This window comes from Halichoerus grypus, chromosome 4 (genome assembly GCF_964656455.1).
Source record: "Halichoerus grypus chromosome 4, mHalGry1.hap1.1, whole genome shotgun sequence".
Classification (NCBI taxonomy): domain Eukaryota; kingdom Metazoa; phylum Chordata; class Mammalia; order Carnivora; family Phocidae; genus Halichoerus; species Halichoerus grypus.
The window spans coordinates 79,230,642-79,244,525 of NC_135715.1; the positions used below are offsets into that span (position 1 = coordinate 79,230,642).

At 35.6% G+C, this 13,884-nt stretch overlaps 1 protein-coding gene across 3 annotated transcripts in view; it reads right to left on the minus strand.

Annotated features, from left to right (window-relative positions):
* Positions 1 to 1,098: 1,098 nt before the first annotated feature.
* Positions 1,099 to 13,884, minus strand: part of ZMYM2 (zinc finger MYM-type containing 2) — a 77,918-nt gene continuing 65,132 nt past the window's right edge. For all 3 annotated transcript variants that reach the window (XM_078070601.1, XM_078070600.1, XM_036097173.2), the window contains 4 exons: positions 4,974 to 5,088; positions 3,840 to 4,091; positions 3,437 to 3,557; positions 1,099 to 1,976 (listed from right to left, as the gene is read on the minus strand). In XM_078070601.1, coding sequence (XP_077926727.1) covers positions 1,784 to 1,976; positions 3,437 to 3,557; positions 3,840 to 4,091; positions 4,974 to 5,088 — 681 coding nt within the window. In that variant the 3' untranslated portion in view covers positions 1,099 to 1,783. The remainder of the gene's footprint in view (positions 1,977 to 3,436; positions 3,558 to 3,839; positions 4,092 to 4,973; positions 5,089 to 13,884) is intronic.

Below are 13,884 nucleotides of genomic sequence, written 5' to 3' on the forward strand. Positions count from 1 at the left end.
TATCAAATCAATAAATATAAAATTAAGGGACAGAAATGTTATTCAAACTTATAAAACAAGTTAGAACATTATAAAGTAATTTTATGCCGAAAACATTTCTGATAATTATTGCTTAAATATACAGTGATTACACTTGTGAAATTTTCCATATCATGATTGAGAAAATTTCTTCTGAATGCTAACATTTATCCTAAGCAAGAGAGAGATATCTAAGGGACAGGTAGACATTGCCTAACCACTGCGGAAAATAGCCCAAATTCCCAACAGTTTTAAAAAACTAATGTCACCGTGGTGAGTCAGGAATCAAACAAGACAATATGACTACACACATGCTCTATGAAGTCAGCCAAATGATTTCTTTATAATAATTTGCAGCTAGCATTTTGCTCAGTTTTTATGAAGTAGGATTTTAAGTAAACTTCCTTGTTCTAAAAGTTCTGAACGGATAAATTGCTATGCAGAAGCACAAAGTTTTTTAATGCAATCTTCTATAAGAAGTAATTAAATTTTAAAAGCCAAACAATCTAACATCGAATGTGATCTCCCTTCAGATATACTTTATCCTATCCATCAGTTTCTTTGTTCTTTAATCATCTGAAATATCAGAATTACTACACTGGTAATTTTCATAGTAAAATGTGATACTATCTTATTTAAACTAGCTTGACTTTCTGTAACAACTATTTTGGTGGGAGTGGCATTTCTAAAAATAATTTTATCCAACGTATGCATCGGTCATATTTGAAGGCAATACAAAAATTCTAATAAAATTGGTAGTTTTAGAGTACTACTCAGATACTGCAATATGATCTGTATCTTTAAGGGGGGGAAAAAGAAAAATCAAACTTCTATAAATGAATGGGATTTTGAATACTTATGGTTGGCATAGAAAACAGAATTCTGTACTTTCATTGGACATTTTTAGAAAGAAAATGTCTCAATGATCATGTTTTCAACATCATTCTTCACATATATATATATATATATATATACACACACACATATACATACCTATATATACATACATACATATATATATATATATATATATATATATATATATTATTGACTAGGGTGATGCAGAAAGCCACAAATGAGAAAAGGACACTAAGGTTTTAATAAGGGGAACAAAAAGTTGTTTTCACCAGTATAGATTCACATTACAGTACACCAATATTGACAGCATTCTCTTGTCTATTTTTGGTACAGAAGATGGTATCTCTCTACATAACCTTGTAAGGCTTCAGTAACTGAAACGTAAAACAAAACAAAACAAACAAAACCCCCAAAAAACAAAACAAAAAACCCAGCCTATTAGTTTACAGTTTATTTTAAAAATTCTGAAAGACACTGCAAGTTCTAAACTTTTAGTAGTGCTACCCATACACAACCATCTGGTCAAGAACCCAGTAAAAGAGCCTCCTTTCAAGGAAGCCTTGCAACAGTAGAGTTGTGCAATATGGATGTTTCTTACTACAAGAAAAAAATTATACATGGCACATTCTCATTCGTATTTTGTAATGTAAAAAGTTACAAACATACCTAATCAAATAAATAATAATAAAAAAAGAATTTGAATGTATTTGTTAAGTATCCTAAAACCACTACATAGAATAATGGCAACTTTCACTCACAGATTATTTACATGGTAATACCCAGTGTGGGTACACTGCTACAAAACTCAAAACAGAAGGAGTAAACTTGAAATGTTTTCCATAATAAAGATCTAGCAGCATGACTATCTAATGCTGTTTTATCCCGATTGCTTCTGAAACGTTCCTTTTTAGTCTGTGTCTTCATCCAGTTCATAATTGTCTTTATCATAAATATCTTTTACTAAAAGAACCCGTACAAGCATATTTTCCAAGGTGTTTCGGTCCAGTGAAGTAGATGTGTACCAGACAGGACTATCTGCAGAACTAGAGCATTCTGGTTGCAAATAAAAAACATCCATTCTCTGATTAAGATTCTGTGGACTTTGGGAGAAAGGAGAAAGTCAATTTCATGGTATATATACAAAATTCCCCACAACTTTCTTTTCTTCTTCCAAGAATAATTCCGTGACTACTAACAATATTATGTGGTCTGACGAGATCTCATTACTTACATTAAATACTCTATCATTAAGATATTTTGAAAGTTAATTTCTGTGATGAAAGATTATTTTCCCACCATAATTTAAACTCTGTATTTCACTGAATCCAAAACACCTTCAACAGAAACAATATTTTTAATCATTATTTTAATATTGCCACTAACCAAGTAAAATGCTGCCAATTATAATTTTAAGAGGTATCAATCATTAACATGCATCCCAGTTTCAGAGATAGTAAAATCTGAAAAATGTGTCTTAAAATTGATGAAATATGGTAGCTCATAAAATTACCTACTAACATTATACAATAGAAATTTTAACTTTTAAAATATGAAGAAGATAATAGTAAGATAGGGATTTCCAATTAATAGTTACTACCACTGGAAGATCTGACACTGTTGCAGCCAAACAGGGCCACCCCAAACCACTGTCAGAAATATTACTATTACCTATAGATGACGCCACTGCTTTTATGAATTCTTAAGAACTAACCGGGTGGCCTAATTATAATTTATAAAACTTTACATGAGATAATATACTTGGTTCATACTAACCCTTTGAAAACTAAAGGATACATATATAAAGCAATGGACAAGCATAAAATTTATGATCTCTAAACATCTCATGGTTTAAATTTTCTAAAATGTCTGTTGGTATTAGATTGAGGGGGGAAAGTGGTTAGTATTGTTGAAAAGTAATGTACTTTTAGAACACTGTATCTTTTAGACCTTCTTAAAGGAACATTTTCTCTTAAATGTAAGTACTTCATTTTCATCTCCACCTATCCATTCTACCTTTGAACATACATTTTCACCAGGGGGGTGGGCAAGTTATAGCTCGTCACTTGTTTGTGTCAAATTTTATAGCACAATAAAACTATATACTATAAATAAATAAATACTATATGACCATTTATTTATATATAGTATATGGCTGCTTTCTCGCTTAATAGCAGAATGGAGTAGCTACAGCAGAGGCTCTATAGCCCAAAAAAGCCTAAAATGTTTACCATCTGATTCTTTATAAAAAAGCTTGTGCCCTATGCTTTATATAATCACTGGGATTGCTGTAATTTAAAAGATGACAATAGTAAGTAGTAATTTCATTAGTGGACAATTTCTTAACATATGCTTGAATCCTAAAATATTAAGTATAAGCTGGGTATTTTATAATAATGAGACTACAAACATTAGATGTGAGAAGAGAGAGAAAAAATCTAAAAAAAGGTCAGTAAAAAAAAGTCACCTCTTGGTAATGTTAAATTCAAGGCAACTAACCTATACTACCTAACCTAACTAACCTACACTACCATTTAAAAAATTAAATATCATTAACACTTACCTTTTAGACAAGTAGCATTCAAACATTTTCACAGGACATCTAGAAGGATTGGCTGTATTTTCAATTTGTTCAAATACTGGCTCATCATCTTCATGTTTTCTTTTTCCAGTAGTAATTTTATCTAAAAAAATAAAAATTACATAAACTTCTTAAGACCAATCTTGAAGAAAGATAGTATTATTCACTCTTAGTATCTATTGTAACAAATATGTGGCTTCTGGTAATTCACAATTTTTCAAACAAAATGAACTAAGATGTTTTAAGAAGATATAAGCTGTCTTACTTTATGAAAATGGCAGTCCTTAGATTCTTAACAAGTCAAGTGACCCAATATAGTCTTTACTAAGGCAAAGTTTGGCTATCCCTGCCACAGACGATCCAAAAAATAAAAATGTCACACTACCTTCATTATCTGTTCCACATAAGGAAGACACTTGGTATCGAAGACATGCTTTGTTTTCCATTGTTAAAGGATTTTTTTTCCAGTGCCTAAATACAGTGCCAAAGGAAAGTCTTAAGTGTTGTTCCACTGTTTTCAGGCCAAAATACTTAGTGTTAAAGTAGAACAGGGTATTCAGAAGAGCTACTGGAGAATGCGATCCTAGTTGTTTTATCCTCCAGAGATAATCTTCTTCGACTCGAGAAAATATTGACCCTTAAATAGAGAGAAATATTTTTAAAGAATTACAATGAATAAAACACTTTTCATTTAGCCATCTAGAAAAAATAAAGTTAATTCAAGAACAAACCTATTTCAATCCTCCATTCACACCAGGTTAAAACTGGAATGAATTTCAGAATTACCTATGCAGCTCTTTAACAAAAGAGGCTAGGGAACACACCAGACTATGGAACTAGCATCTCTGGAGTAAGGGACTAGATGTTTGCTTCTGTTCTTCTGTAGGACAAGCACACAATGGTCAGAAAGGAATTAAAATCTGCAGAATTCCTGAAAAAAATAGGTGATTTCCATTCACAAACATGTTTTCTTCACACATCTAAAACAGATTTCTTAGAGAAATTTGTATCACAATATCCCCTGGAGGGCTTAAGAAATAAACATCCAGGGTCTTACTCCAGAGAAAATACGTCACATTTATTACAGATTTCTTCATAAACAGTAGTTATCAACTACATTCATTTCTAATTCAACAAAAGATGAACAGATGAGTTCATGAATAAGTACACTGAAAAATATGCTAATTTAAATTATTTCCTAATTATTTTTAATATATTATCTGTAAAAATAAAAATCCCAGTAGCAAGTTAGCAACACTTTTATTTACAAGGCATTACCTGGTCACCTGGGTGGCTCAGTTGGTTAAGCATCTGACTCCTGATTTCAGCTCAGGTCATGATCTCATGAAGGGTCATGAGATGGAGTTCTGCATCGGGCTCTAGACTCAGCGGAGCGTCTGCTTGGGATTCTCTTTCCCTCTCTCTCTGCCCCTTCCCCCGACTCGCATGCACTCACGCATGCACACTCTAAAATAAATTAATAAATCTTTTAAAAAAATAAAAAATAAAAGAGCATTACCATCTGGAAGTATGCTGGGTTGCCAACTTCGGAGTATTTTATTCAATTCTTGCTCAAATGTTTGGTATCCTGGATCAATAAATATGTTGTCTTTTCGGTTACTACCACACAAGTACTGCAATTAAAAAAAAGTTTCTTGAAGGAAAACCAGCTAATTATTAGTGAACATATTACTTATATTCTGTATGTCTTAAGAAAGAAAGAAATCTTACGTTTATGATAAATAGGCACACTAATACAACATGGGAGATTACTGGCTTTATCCATGTATCTAGAAATCATTAACAATCAAAGCTACCAATTACTCTGCTGCCTAAAAAACACAAAGCTGAAATACACACCCAAGAATCCAGAATATAAGAACTAGGAGAAATCTTCAGTCTGTCAGATAAAAACAGAATATTTGGCTCCAATGTTCATTATGTGGCATATGGAGAAAACAAAATTAGACTTTCTAGTTAAGAGTAATTAAATTATTAATGATTAAAGAAAAATTCTGAATGGTAGAGATGGGATGAAATGTTATTCTGTAGCTGTCTGACGATCTCTCCTAGCACTCTTTGTTAGGCGAATACTTATTCATCACTTATTGCTTCTCTTTAACTCCTGTGTGTCATACAAATTTATGACTCTAATAAACTTACTATGACAAACCTTAACAGGGAGGGTTGTTAAAGAATGATTTAAACACTAAAGTTTGCAAAGTCCATCTCCAATGTAATCTAAAAATAAAATAACACAAAAGTAAAATGTATGACAATAATAGCACAAAGAGTGGGAGGCATGAGTTGGGCAACTTACACTATTGTAAGGTTCATACACTATACATAAAGAGGTACAATAATTTTTGAGGGTAGATAATGAACTGAAGATGCATATTATAAATCCTAGGGCAACCACTACAGAAAAACTTAAGAGGCATAAATAAACCAATAGTGGAGATAAAACAGAATCATAGAAAAGTAACTAATTCAAAAGAAAGCAGAGAAAGAAAAACAAAACAAAAAACCCCACAAAGAACAGATGTAACAAATACAAAACAACCAGGAGGACAGAATGTTAGCTGTGACTACACTGAGTGTAAAAGGTCTAAGCCAGGTGGCAAACTAGAGTCCTCGAGCCAAATCTGACCCACTGCCTATTTTTGTCAATAAAGTTTTCTTGAAACACAGACACGATTGACATTTGCATACTACCCAAGTCCGCTTTCATACTACAATGGCAGAGCTGAATGGGTGGTGTGGCCCACAAAGACCGAATAAAACATTTACTATCTGGTCCTTTATTAAAAGGGGAAAAAAAAGTTTGTTGGTCTTAACACAGCAAGACAAGATTGGTCAATTGGATTAAAATTAAAAAAAAATAAAAATTAAAAAAAAAAAAGCCAGGCCCAACAATATGCTGCTTACAAGACACCTACTTTTTTTTTATGTTGTTTTTTTTTTAAAGTAATCTCTACATCCAAGATGGGGTTTGAACTCACAAGCCCGAGATCAAGAGTTGCATACTCTTCCAACTGAGCCAGTGAGGAGCCCAAGACACCTATTTTAAATAGGCAAACACAGATAAATGAAAAGTAAAAGGATGAAAAAAAATATACCATGTACTCGGGTGCTTGGGTGGCTCAGTCAGTTAAGCATCTGCCTGGACTCAGGTCATGATCTCAGGGTCCTGGGATCAAGCCCCATGTAGGGGCTCCCTGCTCAGCAGCGAGTCTGCGTCTCCCTCTCCCTTTGCCCCTTCCCCCACTTGTGCATGCGCGCTCTTTCTCTAATAAAATCTTTAAATAAAAAAATGTTTTTAAAGACTCTCTCTCTCTCTCTATATATATATCTATATATATACACCATGTACTTATCAAAAATCAGACTAGCATATCATTCATCTGAACTGATCTAACATTAGTCCTACTAGTCAGAAGGAAGAATGACCAGTATTATTTCAAAATGGCGGAACAAAAATTCCTAACTAATGCCTTTCAAATAGGATGCAAACCAAGTGCCTGGCAATCAATGAAGTAACAATGTCAGATCCCTCCCCTGCTTTTGGGTTAGTCAGAGAGCAGGAATTCTACCATTTCCTAATCTGGAAATTCTCAATGTTATGATTTTAGCACTAATTGGTTAAAATACAATCAATTCAACCTATTTAATGAGACTATAGTTTTGTTTTGTTTTTTAAGTATTGTTGTTTTTTAAGTAGGCTCCACGCCTAGGAGGGAGCTCAACTCAGGGCTTGAACTCACCAGCCTGAGATCAAGACCTGAGCTGAGATCAAGAGTTGTATACTTAACCAACTGAACCACCCAGGCACCCCCACAAATAGTTTCTTTTAAGTACGGCTCCTAGATTATTTTTAAAATGTAAACTTAGTGCACATTATATAAAACAATCACAAAAGTGAAATCCCCATGTTTGGAACAGTAATTTGTATCTTTTGTTCTTAACATAAAGCAGCATACATAATAAAAAAAAAAAAAAAAAAAGAGGGAAGTGATCCTGAAATAATTTTCAACTATAAGTCAAGCAACAAGGGGAAAGCACTTTCTATGTACATTCAGAACCTTAACAATAACAAGCCAAAAATTAGGTTCTCAACTCAGCTCTACTACAAGTAGCTCCTAAATGATGTGCCAACACTCAGTCCTTCTGAAGAGGCTTCTTTGGCAATCCCTGATGAATTAAAAGATCCGCTGCTCTTATTGTTATAGAAGGAATGACAATACTTTCTGAGCTGCTGCTGTAGTATGCGAATAGATACTGTATTATGGTTGTTTCTTCCATTAAAGGCAGTCCCATGGGGCGCCTGGGTGGCTCAGTCGTTAAGTGTCTGCCTTTGGCTCAGGTCCCAGGGTCCTGGGATCGAGCCCCGGGAAGCCCACCTCTCCCTCTCCCACTCCCCCTGCTTGTGTTCCCTCTCTCGCTGTCTCTCTCTCTAATAAATAAATAAAATCTTTAAAAAAAAAAAAAAAAAAAAAGCAAAGGAGAAGCCATCAAAGACAGCAGCACCTTCTAGAAAGTAACCCTGGAGAAAACTCTCTGATGGGCAAGGCCTGTCTAAAGAATAGCAATCTTAATAAAAAATTATCCTCACGGGGGGTACCTGGGTGGCTGTCAGTTAAGCATCTGACTCTTGATTTTGGCTCAGGTCATGATCTCAGGGTTCTGAGACTGAGTGCTATGTTGGACACCGCCCTCAGTGGGGAGTCTGCTTGAGATTCTCTCTACCTCTCTCTCTGCCCCTCCCCCTACATTCACACACAAGCATGTTCTCCCTAAAATAAAGAAATCTTTAAAAACAAACAAACAAAAAAACAATGTAAACATAACCCATCATTAATTTAGCTACAAATCAGCAGCCCTGGTGTTTCAATAATATTATTCTAACCCTCAACTGCAAGAAAAAACACCTCCAAGAAAAAAATATTGAGTATGATCTTTAAAAATGCTTAAAATCTTTTCATGTTTCACCCTGGATAAAAGATGAAGTCTAAACATTTTATCAATGAACACAGGCCCTTTGCTATATTGACTCTTACCTACTTTATCCACCCCCAAAGCTCTCTACACTTCACACTCCACATTCTAGCCATGCCAAGTAGTTCCTGGAAAACTGTACCCTGGTATACATTTTTCTCTCTTCTTGGAATGCCATTGTTCTTCCTTCATCCTTCCTGCCTAGAATTTCTATATCTATTTCAAAGCTCAGTTTAAAGGTCTTCACCACTGTTCTATTTTCAGATTACATCCTTAGAATCAATTAGTCCCACCTCTGTGCCACCAACATACCATACCATGAGAACAATGCTGTTTAAATACCATTTGTTTATGTATTTCAAATCCTTGAGCAGAGCATAAATAAGGCTTTTAAGTCAAACTGCTTACCAGATTCAAATGTATAAGCTATGTAACCTTGGGTGAGCTACTTAACTTCCCTTCATCACCAAAAAATGGTGAGAATAATAGTAAGGTTGTTGAGAGGATTAAATGACATGCCAAGCAGTTAGCACAGTGCGCAGAGAGCAGTAAACAGTCAAAAGTAATCTCCAATATCTACTCCAATGTTCAGAGTTCAGCATACAATAAGCACTTAACTAATACTTCCTGAAGAAACCAATGAAATAAGGATTAACAAAACTCTGAATGTATTACACCACTGCTATGAAAAATAAGGTAAATTCTTAAGGCCCTTCTGAATCAAAGAAAGATTTATGTTTTAAAATGTATGTATTTTAATAGAATTTAACTACCAAAAAAACCATTTATACTGAACTCAAATTAATAAGACATAAGTGAGTTTACTGTATTTTTTAATTGAGTAAATGGAGTTCTAACTCTTTTTTAAGAAAGGAAAATAATAATCCCTCCAAATAAGAAATCTTGGACAAATTTTTAGAAAATGAGAATAATTACGTAGAATAAACAAGGAATTCTCACAAACGGAAAGAGATTAAACAACCCAACAGATAAAGGGGAAATTCACATAAAAGCAAATTCGAATGGCCAACAAATATAAAAAGATTCTCAATCCTTTTGGAAAGCAATCTGGTGATATCTTTCAAAGTAAAAAATATGCTTTCCTTATGATCCAATAATAATACCCTTTCAGAAATCTTATCTCATAGAAATAGAAGCACCAATTCTTTAGGATAATTATGTAAGCTTTGGGGAAGAAAGGGAAGAAAGATATACATTGTTTATCTATAATAGCAAAATTTTAGGAAACAAAGGGAATGCTCATCATTGTTGAAATGACTAAAGTAAATGTCATATGAAATATAATACAGTTAAGCCTGTTCCACTGATTTAGAGTGACTGCCACAATGTACTGGGAAACAGAGGGAAGGAAACTATAGTACAAAAGTGATTAATATGCCTCCATGTTCTTAGTTGACAAACTACTATATCTTTTTTGCCATGTTCATAAAAAAACACAAAGAAGCATACACATCTAGCTAAACGTGATGAGGTAGGGAGAATTCAGGAAAAGGGTATCCACAATTCCACTGACAATACATTTGGTGTGAGGGGCAACCACTTGCGTAAGATAGTGGATAAAAGAACAATCATGATTGTGGGATTTCATATAATTTTCTTTTTTAACAATAATCATTATTCCTTATATTGCCTAAGGGGAAAATCAGCTATTTTGTTTGTGAGGGAGAAAAAAGAAAATGCTATGCTCCCCTTTCATACAGTACCCAGTTAAACATCCATTAATTACATTTAACTTCTCAAATACACAATACAGAAGTGGCTACATATTTACCTACATATATTCATAAGACTTAGTCCTCACAAATAAAGATGTTATTCCTTCCCTAAACATAATCAAAGAAAATCATACTTCAACATTATCTTATTTTTATTGTCAGATGTGAACAAAATTAATAAACGCAACAGATAAATATGCACACCCTTCCAAAAATAGCTTCTATTTCTGTACACATCCTTGAAGTAACATTAAACAGCAATGATTTCCAGAAAGTATATTTTAGATAGCTTATCTTTACACTGAGTTTTAGGATTATTTTTAAAGCTGCTTATAAATACCATACAGTCTTTTACAAAATTAAATCAAGTCTGTGAAAATATGTCCAATATTGAGAATAGTAAAAAAAAACAAAAACAGAAAAACTTCAATTATATTAAAAAAAAAAAAAAAACAGAAAAATCTATCATCTTAACCATTTTTAAAGTGAAGAGTTCAGCAGTTACAAGTTTTTTTGATGAAACATTTTTTAGTACATGGAGAACCTGTTTGAAAACAGGAGGGGGGTGCCTGGGTGGCTCAGATGGTTAAGCATCTGCCTTCGGCTCAGGTCATGATCCCGGGGTCCCGGGATTGAGCCCCACGTCTGGCCCCTGACTCGGCGGGGAGCCTGCTTCTCCCTCGCCCTCTGCCTCTCCCCTGCTCATGCTCTCGCTCTCTCTCTGTATCTCTCTGTTTCAAATGAATAAATAAAATCTTAAAAAATAAAAATAAAAAAATAAAAAAAATAAAACAGGAGGAAATTCTGACATATGCTACAAAAGGGATAAACTTTGAGGACATTATGCTATGTGCAATAAACCAGTCACAAAAACAGTAATACTGTATGATTTCACTTATACAAAATACCTAGACTAGTCAAACTTATAGAGACAGAAAACAGAATGGTGGTTGCCAGGGGCTGAGAGAGGGGAGAATGAGGAGTTATTGTCTAATGGGTAAAAAGTTTCAGTTTTGCAAGATGAAGAATTATCAGGATGGGTGGTGGTAATGTTTGCACAGAATTACAAATGTACTTAATACCACTGACTTGTACACTTAGAAACAATTAAGACGGTTAAGTTTTATATTTATTTTACATTAAAAAAAATTGAACCAACTTAAAGACATAATCGTTCATTATGCAATCCATTTAGCTCTAAAACCTCTAACAGTAATTGGAGTTCTAATATTTACATAATCCATTCAAGAAGAAGGAATCCAGAGATTCAACTTCCTGTACCGGGTTATAAGGAAGGCAGCCAATTCTTAAGGAAGGAATAATACCAATAATACCAATTCCCACAAATTCTTTCAGAAACTAGGAGGAAGGAACACTTCCCAATTCATTCAATGAGGCCAGTGGTATTATCCCAATACCAAAGCCAGGGAAAGACATGGACTAGTATCCTCCATGAACATCTGCAAAGTCACTAACAGTAAATTAGCAAGTCTATTCAGCCATATAAAAAAGGATGATATATCATTATCAAATGGAGTCCCTCTCAGGAATTCAAGGTTGATTTAATATCTGAAAACTGATATGCCATCATTAGTAGAATAAGGGAGAAAAACCATATGATTGTCTCAGTAGATGCAGAAAAAGCAGCTGACAAAATTCAATAACGATTTATGATAAAAACTCTCAGCAATATTAATTAGAACTTAAATAAAAATTTGGAAGATAGAACTTAAATAAAAATTTGGAAGAAAAAAAGGGGGGTGGTTAGGAACAGAAGAGAACTTCCTTGACCTGGTAACAGGAAAATACAAAAAACCTACAGGCAACATCATACTTAATGGTGGAGAACCCTCCCCCAAGAATTAGAAACAAGGTAAGGGTTTCCACTCTTATTACTTGGGCCCCCCACGAGCGGCGCTGGGGAGTGGGTCTTCCGTACGCCACATTTCCCGCGCCCCACCGCGGGGCGGGGATTCGGCGCTGGGCTACTTCCCACTCTTATTACTTGCATCTAAATGTTGGGAGGCAGGAGGAGGCCTGAGATCCCTAACCAATGTAGTAAGACAAGAAAAAGAAGACATGCAGATAAGAAAGAACGAGGTAAAACCGTCTTTATTCATAGACAACATGATTATATATGCAGAAATTTCTAAGAAAAAAGAAGACAGCATGTACTAGAACTAATAGTGAATTGGTATACACAGACTATAAGATGAATAAACAAAAATCAATTGTATTTCTACATGCAAGTTATGTCAGAGGAAACAACTAACAGAGGAAAGACTATTTGACTTTAGGGAGGTGAACCAGGTGGAATAGAGATGGGTAGGACAGAGACCCCTCCCCATTATGTTGTCTTTTATTACACTATAATTTGAAGTTATATTATGCGACACTGGTTTTTAAGCTGAATTTCTACAGAAGCCATTTTTTTTTAATTTTTTTTTTAAGATTTTATTTATTTGACAGAGAGAGATACAGCAAGAGAGGGAACACAAGCAGGGGGAGTGGAAGAGGGAGAAGCAGGCTTCCCACTGAGCAGGGAGCCTGATGCGGGACTCGATCCCAGGACCCTGGGATCATGACCCGAGCCGAAGGCAGACGCTTAACGACTGAGCCACCCAGGCCTCCTTACAGAAGCCATTTTTAAATGAAATTTTATACAGAACCCCAAAACATACCAAAAAGTACAGTTGGATTAAAACTCGAATAAAAAGGGAGGAGTTCAGATGGCAGAGAAGTAGGGGGACCCTAGGCTTTTCTTGTCCCTCAAACACAGCTGTACTGAAGTCAGATCACTTGGAACACCCAGGAAATCAAGCTGAAGATTGGAAGAAGGATCTCCATGGTTGGAAGGAGATAGCATGGTAGGTGCAAGGAATGTGGAAGTAAACTGGGGGAGAGAAAAGTTGCCATGCCCCGGAGGGATGGAAACCCTTTCTTCAGGGAGAGAAAAGGGAGAGAGGGAGAGAGTGGTTGAGAAAGTGTGGCATAGGATTCACACAAGAAAACCTTTCAGACCACAGACTGGAGAACCAGGGAAACTGAGTGATGCAGGTTTTTTGCAAACAGTGAATGAAGCTCAAGCTCTGAGGTTTTGGAAGTGCGCTCCTGGAGAAAAGGAAGTTTCTGGCCTGGGAGTACGCACAAGTGGTGTAGGGATCTCCTACCGCATTGGGAGAGATCGTTCCCCTTCGTGGAGTACATTTGGAAGAGGGTTTATTGCCTCTCCAAGGACAAAAGACCCTGCAGGCGCCAGCAAACGGCCTTTCACTGGCAGGGGACAAAGGTGCGCACAGAGGGTGGGTAACCTAGTTGTTGTTTTTCACAGTGACACACCATAGATTCCACATACTGTGCAGGTAGGGGACTGTTTTTCTGGGACAAAAGGCACTAGTCAGAGCACAGCGATGCTTTAATCTGGAGGAGGGAGCGGATCTGAGCAGTACCAGCTCCTTTAAGATTTGGAGTTTTGGGAACGCCTGGGAGGCTCAGTCCATTAAGCATCCGCCTTCAGCTCAGGTCATGATCCCAGGGTCCTGGGATTGAGTACTGCATGGGCTCCTTGCTCAGCAGGGAGCCTGCTTCTCCCTCTGCCTGTGGCTCCCCCTCACCCCCGTGTGTTCTCTCTCCCCCCCCAACAAATAAATAAAATTTAAAAAAATTTTTTTTTGGAGTTTTGAATCCCAGTCACGTGCC